General features: G+C 35.1%; 1 protein-coding gene across 3 annotated transcripts in view; it reads left to right on the forward strand.

Annotated features, from left to right (window-relative positions):
• LOC128991297 (uncharacterized) overlaps window positions 1-9,315 on the forward strand; it is a 430,235-nt gene extending 420,920 nt beyond the window's left edge. For all 3 annotated transcript variants that reach the window (XM_054414071.1, XM_054414073.1, XM_054414074.1), the window contains 5 exons: window positions 375-465; window positions 1,038-1,204; window positions 1,885-2,211; window positions 5,045-5,197; window positions 6,450-9,315. In XM_054414071.1, the coding sequence (XP_054270046.1) occupies window positions 375-465; window positions 1,038-1,204; window positions 1,885-2,211; window positions 5,045-5,197; window positions 6,450-6,806 (1,095 nt within the window). In that variant the 3' untranslated portion in view covers window positions 6,807-9,315. The remainder of the gene's footprint in view (window positions 1-374; window positions 466-1,037; window positions 1,205-1,884; window positions 2,212-5,044; window positions 5,198-6,449) is intronic.
• Window positions 9,316-13,402: the final 4,087 nt, after the last annotated feature.

Raw genomic sequence — 13,402 nt, forward strand, 5'->3', positions numbered from 1 at the left:
CCATTGATTAGACCAAACTCTACCACACTTACAACACTAGTCTAGTAGTCTACTAACATAAGCTCGTGCTACAAAAGGTCTCCAGACCGAAGTAGCTAGGGGTATGCCATTACCCCAGCCCCCACAAAAAAAAAAAAAAAAAAAAAAAAAAACATAAGCTCAAGCAAAGCTGTTAGCTTCACACCCAGGTAGCAGCAAATGCCAAGTAAAGTTTGTATCTGTGTTATACTTGCATTGATAGTCGAAGTATAAGTTAGTGTATGTTGTTTTTTGTGTCCTAAATGTCAGCCTTTCAAAGAGTTATTTCTATAGTTATAGCCATCACTTCTTTTACACAATTCCTAGTACCTATACAAATGGTTTGTGTTTTTCAGGAGGGTGTCGGCTACGCTCTACCTCCAGAGATCAGCATGCCTCCAGTACCATTTGCTGACCACTCTTTGCATCTGGACCAGAGCTCGTTAGGTATACTTACCACTGGCTTACATTATAACTGTTTTTTTTTTTTTTTTTTATGATTCATGGTTATTGTGAAGCCTCACAAAGAATTTTATTTTATAGTTTGCTATTTCTTTTAATACAATTACATACATTTGGGTAGCTTAAGGTGACTTTGAGAACAATTAAAATACCTAAACAAAATACAAAATTAGTAAGTATGTTTCTGAAAAATGTAAGACGTTCAAAATAATTTTCCAAAAGAAATTTTTAAAAAATACTAAATTTATTTTGTGTTTTTCTGTGTACCATCCTTAAAAAAGAATACCTACAAAACATTATAAATAGCATAAATGTAGCCTACTTATCATATATCCTACTACAGAGCTAAGTACAAAATGGTAATTTAGCTTCTCGTTAGTGTTGCAAGCAGACCAACCAATCATGTGGAAAATCAGGAAGGAAGCACTCATTAACTATGCATAGTAGGGGTTAAAGTCAATGAGTTACTGTTTTCCCAGTTGTTAACTGATCAGGTTCTGCTATATTCTGCGATAAATTTGCTACAAGTAATCATAGAATGTGTTTTCTCATGCCAGATTTGGAGAGCAAAGACGTGTTGAACTTGGACTTGGACTCGTTCCTTGCAACAGTGACTGTTCCCCCTCCGCAGCGCACTGGGTCGTGTTTGGAACTGACGAGTGAACAGATAAACTCATTCATCATACCTCCTCCCCCTCCTGCCCCCCCTGAGACTGATATACACGTAAGTATAACACTAACACTACAACTATTGAATTAGCTTACACAGGGATGTGGCATGTGTTTCATACTCAGGGTTCAACCTAAGGGTATTCTAACAGTGCCATAACTTTTTGAGTATTCCTCGCTTTTGAAAATTCGTTCAAATTAAAACTGTTTTAGTTTTAAGGATATATAGGGTGGTCATAAATTATTGGACACACATTTTAAGATTAAATAGATAAATAACCAAGGAACTTATAAACACGGGAATTAATTCATTATATAGAAAATTTAAAGCAGTTTTATACAGTAGCCTTACTGCAAAAAAAGGCTAATTATAAAAATGTCTGTAATTATATAAACAGTAGTTATAAAAAATCTGTAATTGTAAGTTATGTTTTCTTCTGAAGTGAGGATCTATAATGGAAGACTAAAATGTTAGACACTTCCCATTCCTTCAAACTGCCTGTATCAGCATTTTAATTGTCACTCGGAGAATCACAGCCATGCTTGAAACAAAACCATCTTCTAAAAGTGATTACAGGACGCCCTTTGTATTTTTTGCACACTAATCATTTTGTTACTGAAGTCAGTTTAATGTTTGATTCATCAGGATTCAACTGGTGTAGAAAGGTCCATTGTTGGCCAGCTGACTATGCCACAAACAGCATAACATATTAAAAATTAATAATCTTTTCATAGCTCGATCTGCCGCCTCCACCTCCTGCCAAATCCAACGGTCACCTCCCCAACGGTGTCGACATCCCAGACTCAGAGCTTCCACCAATGGAGAGGAGAGCAAGCACGGGAAGTCGCAATGTAGCGTTCTCCTGCTGCAGCAAACCGAGACAGCTGAGTCCCGACAACTCTCCGCTCACTTTACCACCCCGGGTGAACACAGCGTCGCCCCCAGGTCGTCCTCCCAAACTTCCACCCTCCGACCTGCCTCCCATGCTGCCACCACGCAGCGACTCTATATCGGGGGGAACACTGACGAGAAAACCACCATTACCTCCAGTACCCTCTCAGGTATGAAATAATTCCGTGGATCTTATCATATTAAGGAACACATTGGCGGGAAGTTTTGTAAAAACTTATGAATAGATCAATTGCTTGTTGCTTAAGAAATAATTTGTTAGTTTTTGTACATTTATCTTGCTAAAAATAGTTACATTTTGATAAATAACAGTACAAAATTGTAATGTAATAGTAATAGTGTACCCAACTATCCTATCACTGGGCTTTTTATAATAGGCCCTAGCTAAAGAAACAGCAGCTAAACGTAAAATCTACATAGGTCATCTCAATCCATTCTTCCCTTTGTATGGTCGCCATTTCATTGAAAAGTAAAGTATACATCCAGCATTCATATTTAGCTTAAAATACGTACAGCACAGTGCACAAAGTCTGTTGCTGTCTTAATAAAGTAAAAAAATGTTTGTATGATTTTAAATATTTACTTCATCTTTAAAGCTCAGTGAATGTATCACTTATTGACTCAATTGTGATCGTCCAAACCATCAATGAATTCAGAGGTTTCTTTAATCTATATAAATAAAATTAGAGTTTTGTCTGTACATTGCTTAGAATAATGAACTTTTTGGTTATTTTTACATTTCATAGGTCAGAGAAACCGAATCAAACCTTATCTCAATTTCTGTCTGTCTGTCTGTCTGTCTGTCTGTCTGTCTATCTGTCATTCTCTTGGTAACGCTAAAATACGCACTTTATTACAACTACTCCTCAATAACTATAGCACTGTCCCGCCTGAAACTTATTTTCCAAATACTATACATATATGAGATGGTTTTAGACGTATTTCATCGAATATGAGACAGTTAGATATTTAACAGTAAACCCTTGAAAATCAAGTTTTTGTCGATTTTTGACGTGGAATTTCTGGAAGCCCATGTTAACCTTATGAGAAATGAAATTATTGAATCTTAACAGCTGTTTCAATTAAACAAGTTGGTTCTGTTCTGTGATGTTCAATAGCATTAAAGTTACAAGGATTACCAACAGGGTGCAGCACTAGCACTATTATTTCTTTTACATTTATGACAACAGCTAATTTGCAACCTGGAGGCGAGTGAGCGTAGCGAACGAGCTAACCTGAAGGCAAGTGAGCGTAGCGAACGAGCTAACCTGAAGGAAAGTGAGCGCAGCGAACGAGCTCCAACATACAGGTGAGTGAGCGTAGCGAACGAACTTCAACCAGGACGTGATTGAGCCATGCAAACGAGATCAGATAGTAAAAATAAAAGTAAGCCTACCGTTATAGGATCGACCGGCAGACACAGAGGTAATTTAACCTTTTATTGATTGTCATACCGATCCGGAACAACAAAAAACAACATAAAATGAAGCTATGTATAATAGTTTGGCCAGCATATCTTAAAATATGCAAACCAACTGCTGTTCGTTATATAAGAAGGTTTCAACTGAATATTATAAGATCCCCGTGCGTAGAACGGGTACACAGCTAGTCAAACCTATTTCTTCAATTATCAATTATTTTAAATGCTAACACCACTTGGGTAGTATGTATTTTAACCCAAATATGAGTGGAGGATGAGTGTAGAATAGTGTGAGATGATATTAAAGGTTTGATGACAATCACTAAGTAGAATAACAACTCACTGGCCAGTGGCCACCATATTGGACCCAAAGAAAACCATCTTCCTTAGTTGAAAATGCTGTCAGTGACAGTGAAATATTTGAATGTTTTATGTATACACTATATAGGGTAAAGTTTTGTATCTCCTATTCCATTTTGGACTCTGTTCCATTTAAGTTGAGCCTGCTATCCTCACAAAAATCCTAAAATCCTAGTCCCTTGTGCTCTATGTTATATCCTTAAGTAGGATAACCTCAGGGCCGTCGCGTGGGTGGGGCGACCAGGGCGACCGCCCTGGGCGCCGCAGTCAGTGGGGCGCCGCGGCAAAAGTAATGCAACTAAATTTTAAAAAGTTAGATGTACATAATGTATTTTGAAAAGTTATGTATAACCACGAATACTAGTTCTATTATTCGTGTGTGTAACTGAATGTTGAATATTACGTTGTATGCCTTTATTGAACAAATACATTTTATTTGATACCAATCACTTTAAAATTTGAAATGTTAGATTAAATATCAATATAGTATTGAATTAAATTTAGTAATAATAACCTAATAATCAACTCCACTGTGGAGTTGAAGGCTCTGTCCCAACTTAATTATCTTAACATAAATCAATATTGCAATGTCGCGGTGTTGCTCTGTTTTGCCCTGTATTCTATTTTTATTTCGCCCGACCGGCCGACGGTCGACCTTGAGATCCACCCCTAACCCAATGACTCCTTTCTCCTACGGCAGTCTCAGCTCAGCTGTCAGCTTAGTTTAATGAGTGATTAAGAGTTATTTCATATCTAAATGTCATAAGGTGGTTTTCTTTTATTCTGTATAAAAATTCTATTCAGCGAGTAGGTTTGGTTTAAGGTTTTGCATACCATTGCATTAATTTCAATTTGCTCTGTATTAATTAATAACATATACAGTATAGTACTTTTTAAACATTTTAATATTTCCTTACATGGGATTTGGTTATCATCAATTAAAACAGATTTTCATACAAAATTTCAGAAATGTATCCCTTATAATTTATTAATCCCTGATTCCTGACTCTAGTATTTTTGTAAGGTGATTAAATCCCTTTAGGTGTCTGTTTTTGGGCATTAAAACAAAGATAGTGACATCATCACTCATCGTGTTTGGGGGGAGGGGGCGCCGTGCAACATCCCGCCCCGGGCGCCAAAAAACCACGCGACGGCCCTGGATAACCTCTGATTTATGGTCTTCAAGTAACAGTGTTATGTTGCAGGACGTATCACTGAAGAACGGGTATGTGTCACAGAGCAGAGAGGCTACAGTAGTGGTAAGAGGCCTGTGTGAGAGACTAGGTCAGGTGGCAGCCCAGTGTAATGCAGACCAAGCTCACGGCGGCGGCGCTAACATCGACGAAGCTCGTTTCCAGGTAAACAGCTGTGAGTGTAACATCTATAATATTAAAACGTAACAGGGTTTTTTTTTTTATTTCACGGTTCTGAATCAACCACTTGACGGATTTTCGTGATTTTTGTGGTGAAAGAAAGATAATTTTGAGAACTAGGGAATGTCAAAGCCATAATTTTAGTTTAGGGTTTCAGTTTTTAAGAAAATAAGTTTAAAATTTTAAAAAGTCTAGCAGCCGAAGCTAAAATTCTACACTAGTTTTTGGTATAAAACCATTTGCAGTAACAGCTGTAAACATTCAGCGTTTTCATCACAAATTCAGCATTTGGATGAAAATGACATGCATAGGGTTGTCTTATTTATGTTAGGCCTATGTGTAATGCTATACTCATTGATACGTTACGTTCATTTAATTCGTAAGAGGATGACAGACTATTTTAAATATACATGGTAAAATGGTAGAGGTTTTAATTTATTTTTTTTTTAGAAATCTTGAAAATTTTAAGTTTCTTTTAGTGCAATATAATTTGTTTGAACTAACAGCTGGTTGAAAATAAAAATATTATATAGAACTATCAGGTTAGTTTTTTTATTCTGTGATTTTGCCATTGATTATAGGAAATAAGTAAGATTCTATAACCACTGATGTATACAAATCGAGGCTCTGCCCCCGAGTCTTCAAAGGAAAGGTTACGCAAATAATTTTTTTGTTCGATTTTTTGGGGAAGGAAAAGGAAAATAACACTGTTTACATGTTTTAATTTATACTGGCAGCTTTTTGTTTACAGTAAATATTTAACCGCTTAAACTTTGCTTGGATTAGATATGGAAATACTGACATAACTTCAGTTTTACTCAATTCCCGTAAGTAGGACGGGCCGGCAGCTTGTTCATATTTATAAGGAAACAAAAATTTTAAAATATAATATTTAACTCTATTTCAAATTCTTTCTATGATATAAGTTTGTTTACAGATTTTAAAACCTTAATTGTAAGTATTTACTTGGATAAGTCAGGTTTCTAGCATAATATTTAAGATCTAAATAAACACAAATCTATTTTAGTACTGCAATGAGGATAGGAATGGAATTCTATAGGTAAAGTTGGTTACCCTCCAGTTTTTAATTCATGGTGGAGAAACCAATTTTACCCAGGCAGAGGAGGTTCAGAGAGGTGGTTTATCTAGGAGTTAATAGAGGTTTTACTGTTGTAAAACTTTAACACAAAATTACTATTAGTAAACAAACTTATGAATTATATGTTGCTGTTTGCAGGAAGCCAAAGAAGCATTGACACTGGAAGTTCGCAAGCTGGTGACCTCGTCAAAGCTGCTGGTGAGAAGTAGCAGTACGGCCAACCCGAGTAACTCCCCATCACCAGACTTTCAGACACACCTGTCCAGCTGCCTCGGGTTGCTGAGGCGACTGACAGAACTGAGCGGCAAGATGGCCGCCCACACAGCATCACCTCTGCACACACGCAACCTTGTGCTCAAAGTGCAAGACGTAGTCTCAGTGTTCACAGACTTGCTCGCCACCGAGGGACAGGAAGCTTTGCTTACCAAGCAAGCAGAAAATCTTGCTAGCGTGCTCGCCACTTTGCTGAGAAGCTTGCGAGTTTTCACCCCATAACATATAACCTCGCCTCAGACCGTTTAGACGAGGATTGAGGATGAACAGTGACTGTTGGTGTCTAATTTAATGAGATGGACTTGTAAGAAATTTTTTAATTCAAAATCGTAAATATAGTCTTATCCTCAACCTCTCTATTTCCTGTCAGTGTTGTTTAAAATTTTAAATTGTAATTTGTTTCTGTTGTAAAAACATGTGATATCTGAAGTCTATGAACTTCAATAGTGTGGTTTTGAGCTATATGATAACTAGTGTAAAAATTCAAAGTATGTTTTTTTTTTGTGATATTTTAAAGAATATGAAATATTTTATAGTTCACAAATGAACAATCTAATTTTATGTTGGATTCCAATGTTTAAAACATAGCATTAATCCAAACACTTCATTTTCTAATAATAAATTTTAATTTTAAGATGTTTTAAAACTAAAGAAATAATCTCTCACCAGTTATAGTATTTTAATCATATTAATCTTATGTTACAAATTCATACGCCCTTGATTATAAACTATTTCGTGCTTTTCTATTATGAAATGGTTTTCTCCTGTTTGTAATGCTTAAAAAATTTTGTTCTACACCATTTTATCTCTTTCAGGATCAGTACCTACACCCTGAACGTGACAAATATTTTTCAGTATAAATTTTGAGGATTAATTTATTTGTAACTAGACGAAATTGAAAAAATCTCTCTTGATACAGTATTGTTTATATGACAACAAAGACACTTTAAACAGAACAAATAATGAAATGATTTCTTCTTAATTAATGCACAGATTAGAATAAGTGTTCATAAATTGTAATTAATTATTTATAAAACATTAGTATATTTATTTTATTTATTATGATGAAATTGTAAAAAAGTCATGCACTTTCACTCTTCTTCGTGTAATAGTTGTACATTCTCAATGTATCCTGTTTATTACCTAGCTTATATATTTCAATATAAACAAATAAAGTACTTATGGTATTGATTTGAAAAAAGTGGTTTTAAGGCCTAATATGATAAGTATGTATGACTAGTGCCATCTCAATAATTTTCAATATTTAATCAAATTTAAAAAGTATCCACTTCAGTAACAGAAATGATATTTTGTAATATTTTGTTACACAGTAATCAAGTTTAAGTTTAAACTCTAAAACAAAAATGATATATTTGTTACTGTAACGGTAAATTAAACATCACTTGTGGATAAAGAAGCTCTTCTACATTTTTTTATTATTAATTTGTTTCTAGCCTATAGTTTAATAATTTGTTTTAGGGTAAAAAACTGTAGTATACATTTTTACAACTGTCTATAGAGCTTTGTATAATGCGTAGAATAAAACATTAAGTCAAAGCCAAAAATCTCCAACAACCCTAAGATATGTACTTATTTTATTTTTACGTTGATGTATTTTTGTATAGTAGAATATAAGCTATCACATTTAAAATCACAAAGTAGTAACAAAAGAACTTTACAAACTCTTAATTATGTGCTTATTTATTCAATCTGAGTCTAGAATCCTATTTTTGCTCTTCCCTTTAAACTATAATCATTATCTCTTAAGAAGATGAATTTACTGAACTAATTTTACTCATGATTTCATTGATTTCTGATCAAATATAGAAATAACAAGTTTTAAGAACACTATCATTAGCACAAGACACAATTTTTACTACATTAACGTGACTAATAATTCACTGCTTCAATCAGTATAGTAGTGCTATGTGGTGGGTTTGCGTCCAGTGCATACAGTCACTCAACTTATCAATACAGTAAACAACAACTCAAGCCTTGCTTCGCTTGATATGTTGTATTTTTTTGTTTGAAAGTCATAGTACAGGTTAAAATTGGCTGTCAACCTCTTATAAAAGTATAGACATATTCAGTTTTTAGACTCAAATTAGAAAGGTATAACAAATTTGTAACCAAAGTCTATAAGCAATTTTAATTATCAATAAATATAAGATTTTAAAAAATCATACAAACTCTCTATAAAGTGCAAACTTTGTAAGCTGTAAACTTTCTGCTAATCTCCTTGTTAAGCCATAGTACTAAGCTAAATAATATTGTGTAAAGTTTTATAGACTTGTTAGGTATAATGCAGGGTAATAGGAAAATTATAAAACAAAAAATTTGCTGTATATTTAATTCTAAAACAAACTATAAGTTGTGTATTGTTGTATTTACGGGTGTACAGTAACTTTAAGTGCACGTAAATACTGTGCCATTTGAATTTTGTATCCATAGTGTTTATTGAGTATGAGTAGAACAAAATTTGTAAATTTTTGTATGAGTTGAGTTTATTTTAACTGGTGTTTGTCATTACGAGCTCACTAGTCATGTTTTATACCAGTTTAGCCCCAAGAATTAAGTACATTGTTATGCGTAATATATTATGTAATATAGTAATATGTATTAGTTTATAAAGTGTTGGTTCTTTAAAATGGAATTTGTCTTCTGGGCATATCTCTTAAGAGACGTTTGTAAAGGCTAATACAAGACCAAAATAATAAACTGAACTGAACCATTTTTTGTTTTCTTACCATTACCAATCAAGTTGGGGACACATTTTAACCTTAAAAGAGAGAAGAAAAAATGAGTGTATAATTGAGGGAAATTATTTATAGGTTTTAGATTTTTACTTTCTCCCATGTGCCATGCTATATGGAGAAAGTATTGTTTTTGCCAACATTTTTGAGTTTGAGTGGATATATCCGTTTTGGGCCCTCCTGGACCCAAAAAAGTGATTTTCGAAGTGATGTCTATGTGTGTGTCTGTTTGTATGTGCAGTTGTGTACAGAGCTACTGATCACGCCTGTGGTCCGATTTTGATGAAGTTTTGTATGTAGGTACTAATCCATATACTACAGTATCTCCAGGCATTTTTTAAAATGTTTTTTATAGTGATTTTCCAAAAAAAATCAGCAGAAAAATTGAATTTTCACAAAAATTAGTATGTCTAGTACAAAATAGTCCAACCCCCATTGCTGTAAAAATTGGTTCAAAAGTTATTGCAACTTATGTGATTTTCCCTATAAAATATCATAGATACTCCCACAGCTTACCCATAATAATGGTTGTTGACAAACTAATAGGAGAAGTATGTCAGATTGCTCATATCCCCAGTGGCATTTTTTAATTAGGCTAAGTCAATTGAAATGTTTTTGTCATACAGTAGCAAAAAAACAGCTGTTTAAAACACATGTAGGTCTAAAGTAGCTCTTTTATTTCCTAGGGAGTAAAAAGCCTTTCTAGTCCCTTGGGAGTGAAAGTCAGCTGTTGTGAACTTATATTGTAAGCAAACACATATTGAAACTGTGTATTGATTGATTTCATTGGCGTCAGTGTTGAATTTTGTCAATAGTTCCACATATCATCAATAGTATAATGTACAGCTTTTTCATCTGTACAGAAACTTGTTGTTTGTTGGTTGCCTTCAATTCAAATTTCCTTTTACTTAGGCCTACGTAGTAGAACCTAAACAATCTATGATTTATTACTTACCTCTTCATGCTGATTGGGCTTTAAATCAATTATCCTGGCTGATGAAATAGCTTTTCTTAGTCAATAACAAAGTTACACAGATCATCTCACACCATTCTACACTCATCTTTCACTCAAATTTGGGTAAAAATACGTACCTAAGTGGCGACCCCATCTCAATAAAATTTATAATTTGTTTATTTTCAGGGTTAATAACAAATATATTATTATTAATGAAGGTTATAAGTATTATATAATGTATTTTTTTAAGTACCGTCATAGACTAACCAACACTAAGGGAGTATGTTTTATCTATGGTACCGTATAAACACAGGGTTTTTTTCCTATTTGTATAGTATTAAGAAACGGCCACCTAACGCCTCTTTCACACGAAGCGGCGCGCCGTGCGGCGTCCGCCGTGCGGCGTCCGCCGTGCGGCGCTACGCCGGACAAGCGTGTGTCTTCACACTAGTATGGTTTCGTGCGGCGCGCGCCGTACGGCCCTCCTAAATATTTATTATTTTCTGTTCAGTTGTGGCTTTTAAATTAATACTCCACTTAAAAGTTCAAATAAAATGAATACTGTAGGCTAATTTAATTTCCGTTCAGTTGTGGCTTTTAAATGAATACTCCACTTAAAAGTTCAAATAAAATTAATACTGTAGGCTAATTTAAAATATAAAAACTAGTGCACCTGTTGCTCGAATTCGAGCAATTGCAAAATATTAAAGTAGTTTTTTTACGAATAATTGTCACAATTTCCGTCGACTTAAAAGAGTCAACTCATAGATAATGTAACCAATCACTCCACTCCAGTTATCGAAACTGGAAACGAACTCACTCTGAAAACGAACGCTCACTCCACTCCATCTATCGAAACTGAAAACGAAAACTCTCTGTGTATCATGTGTGTACTATGAACAGTTGTAATTAATACTAATTATTCGTCTGTTTAACCATAGATAAAAAATACTCCCCCTAAAATAATAGAAACAAAATTTCGTCGACACTAGCGCCCAGTATGGCGTACATGAACTAGACATGAAAAACGAGCTTCAAAATTAACAATGGGATGAGAAGTCTACTTGTGTTGGTTAGTCTATGGTTTAACTAAACAAAATCTTGTCTTCATAAGATATACATTGGGATTTTCATGGCCGGAGGGCAAAGCCCGAGGACTTTTACTACAGGAATTGGTGAAAGGGTACACAACAATTACTTAATTTTGACACATCGTTTGTAAAAATCCGTCCATTATTAACAGAGGAGTAGTATTTTATAGAAATCGCCTTCACGTATTATATATAAGTATTCGTCATATCTGAAAATATTGTATTCTAGAAGTTAAAAAAAATGTTACATTACGTATAAATTACTAAATTATTAACTTAATACTAAATATTCTCCTCTAGTTATTAAAGAAAAAAATTTGTTTTAATACTTTAAGTTGACCGATTTGCATGGGATGAACATAAAAATATATGTTTTGTAATAGCTTTAAATATATTATTTTCCGATACAACGATATATAATTTCTTAATTAACTGTTGCACCTTCTTGGTCAGGTTGTTTGCCTAAATTGAGACAGCGTAGGGGTTGGGCCGTGCGGCGCGCGCCGCACCGTGTGAAAGCTCCCATAAGAACCAATGCACCTTCACCAAGTGGTCCGGCGTGGACGCCGCGCGGCGCTGTCTTCCGGCTCAAGGTGCATCCGGCGGTAACTCGCGCGGCGCGCGCCGGACATAGTGTGAAAGGACTCATATACTCCCATAGCCCTACGCCGGATCCGGCGGGCGCCGCACGGCGCCCGCCGCGTCGTGTGAAAGAGGCGTAAAAGGTGTGATTAAGGCTACGGCCACACGGGCGTTTTTTCACGCGGTAAAATGTAGCTTATTTTCACGCTGCTTGAATTCCCGCTGTTGTATGCCACACGTGCGTTTTTTCACGCAGTAAAATGTAGCTTATTCTCACGCTAGTTGAAGTCCAGGAACGGGAAAATGCACTCGGAACCCGCAGTTGATTGACGAATTCACGTAATTATGTTGTATATCTTCCTAATGACCGAAATAGTAACCTTGTTTCTGACTAGTGAACAAGAAATATTAATGGTATATTAATGTTGGTACATTAAAATTATTTTATTTTGTTAACCTTTCATTTAATTACTTACTTTTAGTATAAAAAAATAAATATAATACCAATAATGACAAGATTTTCTTCAGATCTTTGTAGGCTATTTTCTACTACATAAATGCCACTTTACATTTTTTAGTCCAACCAAACGCCTTTCCTTTTAGTAACAAATTATTAAGTGGTCCAGTAAGGTCGACCTATGTTTAAGATCCTACTGTGTAATTGGCTGGACCCAAAAATATTTTACGCTATCCTGGAAAAAATGAGATAGGCCTACATTTATCTTTATTTAACTTGCTAGGACGACTTGATCAAAGCTGCGTGTTGCTCCCGCCCGTGTGGCCAGGTACAGAGCGTGAAAACAAGCTTCAAAAATGCACCCCAGTCCATTCTTCTGCGGGCCCGCGGCGGGTGATTTTGCAGACACGCCTTATCTGCGTGAAAACACACTCCGTGTGGCATACCTCATTACATTTAATGCTACACATTACATTACATTTTATATTTCTCGCGTTTTTTCACGCTGCGTTCTTGCGTGAAAAACGCCCGTGTGGCCGTAGCCTAAGAGCTTACCTGAATTATTATACCCTAAAATAAAAATAAATAGTTTATGATTTAATAAAGAATTTCAACGTCGATATCAGCCACGGCCGCCTTTAACTACAGGCTGCGGCCTGGTAGAATTGGCAACATCGCAAGTATGGTGTTGTTCAGTGACAGACGTCCCATAAGATAACATGGCAGACAGGTGACATCAGCTCATTAATTCGCACTTTATTGATTTAATTTATAACTAGTGTACATGTTGCTCGAATTCGAGCAATTGCAAAGTATTACAGGAGATATTTCAAAACGAATAACAGTCATATTTACAAGGAGTTTAAAAGAGTCAACTCAAAGATTACCGGTGTGTAACTCATGGAGATACTCATGATGTATATAACAGTAATCGACATTTCCTGTAAATATTGTATCATAGTTCATAACCTGGTATTGCT

This window comes from Macrosteles quadrilineatus, unplaced genomic scaffold, assembly GCF_028750875.1.
Source record: "Macrosteles quadrilineatus isolate MER2022 unplaced genomic scaffold, UCM_ALF_1.0 Scaffold_4__1_contigs__length_99947679, whole genome shotgun sequence".
NCBI classification, from domain to species: Eukaryota; Metazoa; Arthropoda; class Insecta; order Hemiptera; family Cicadellidae; genus Macrosteles; species Macrosteles quadrilineatus.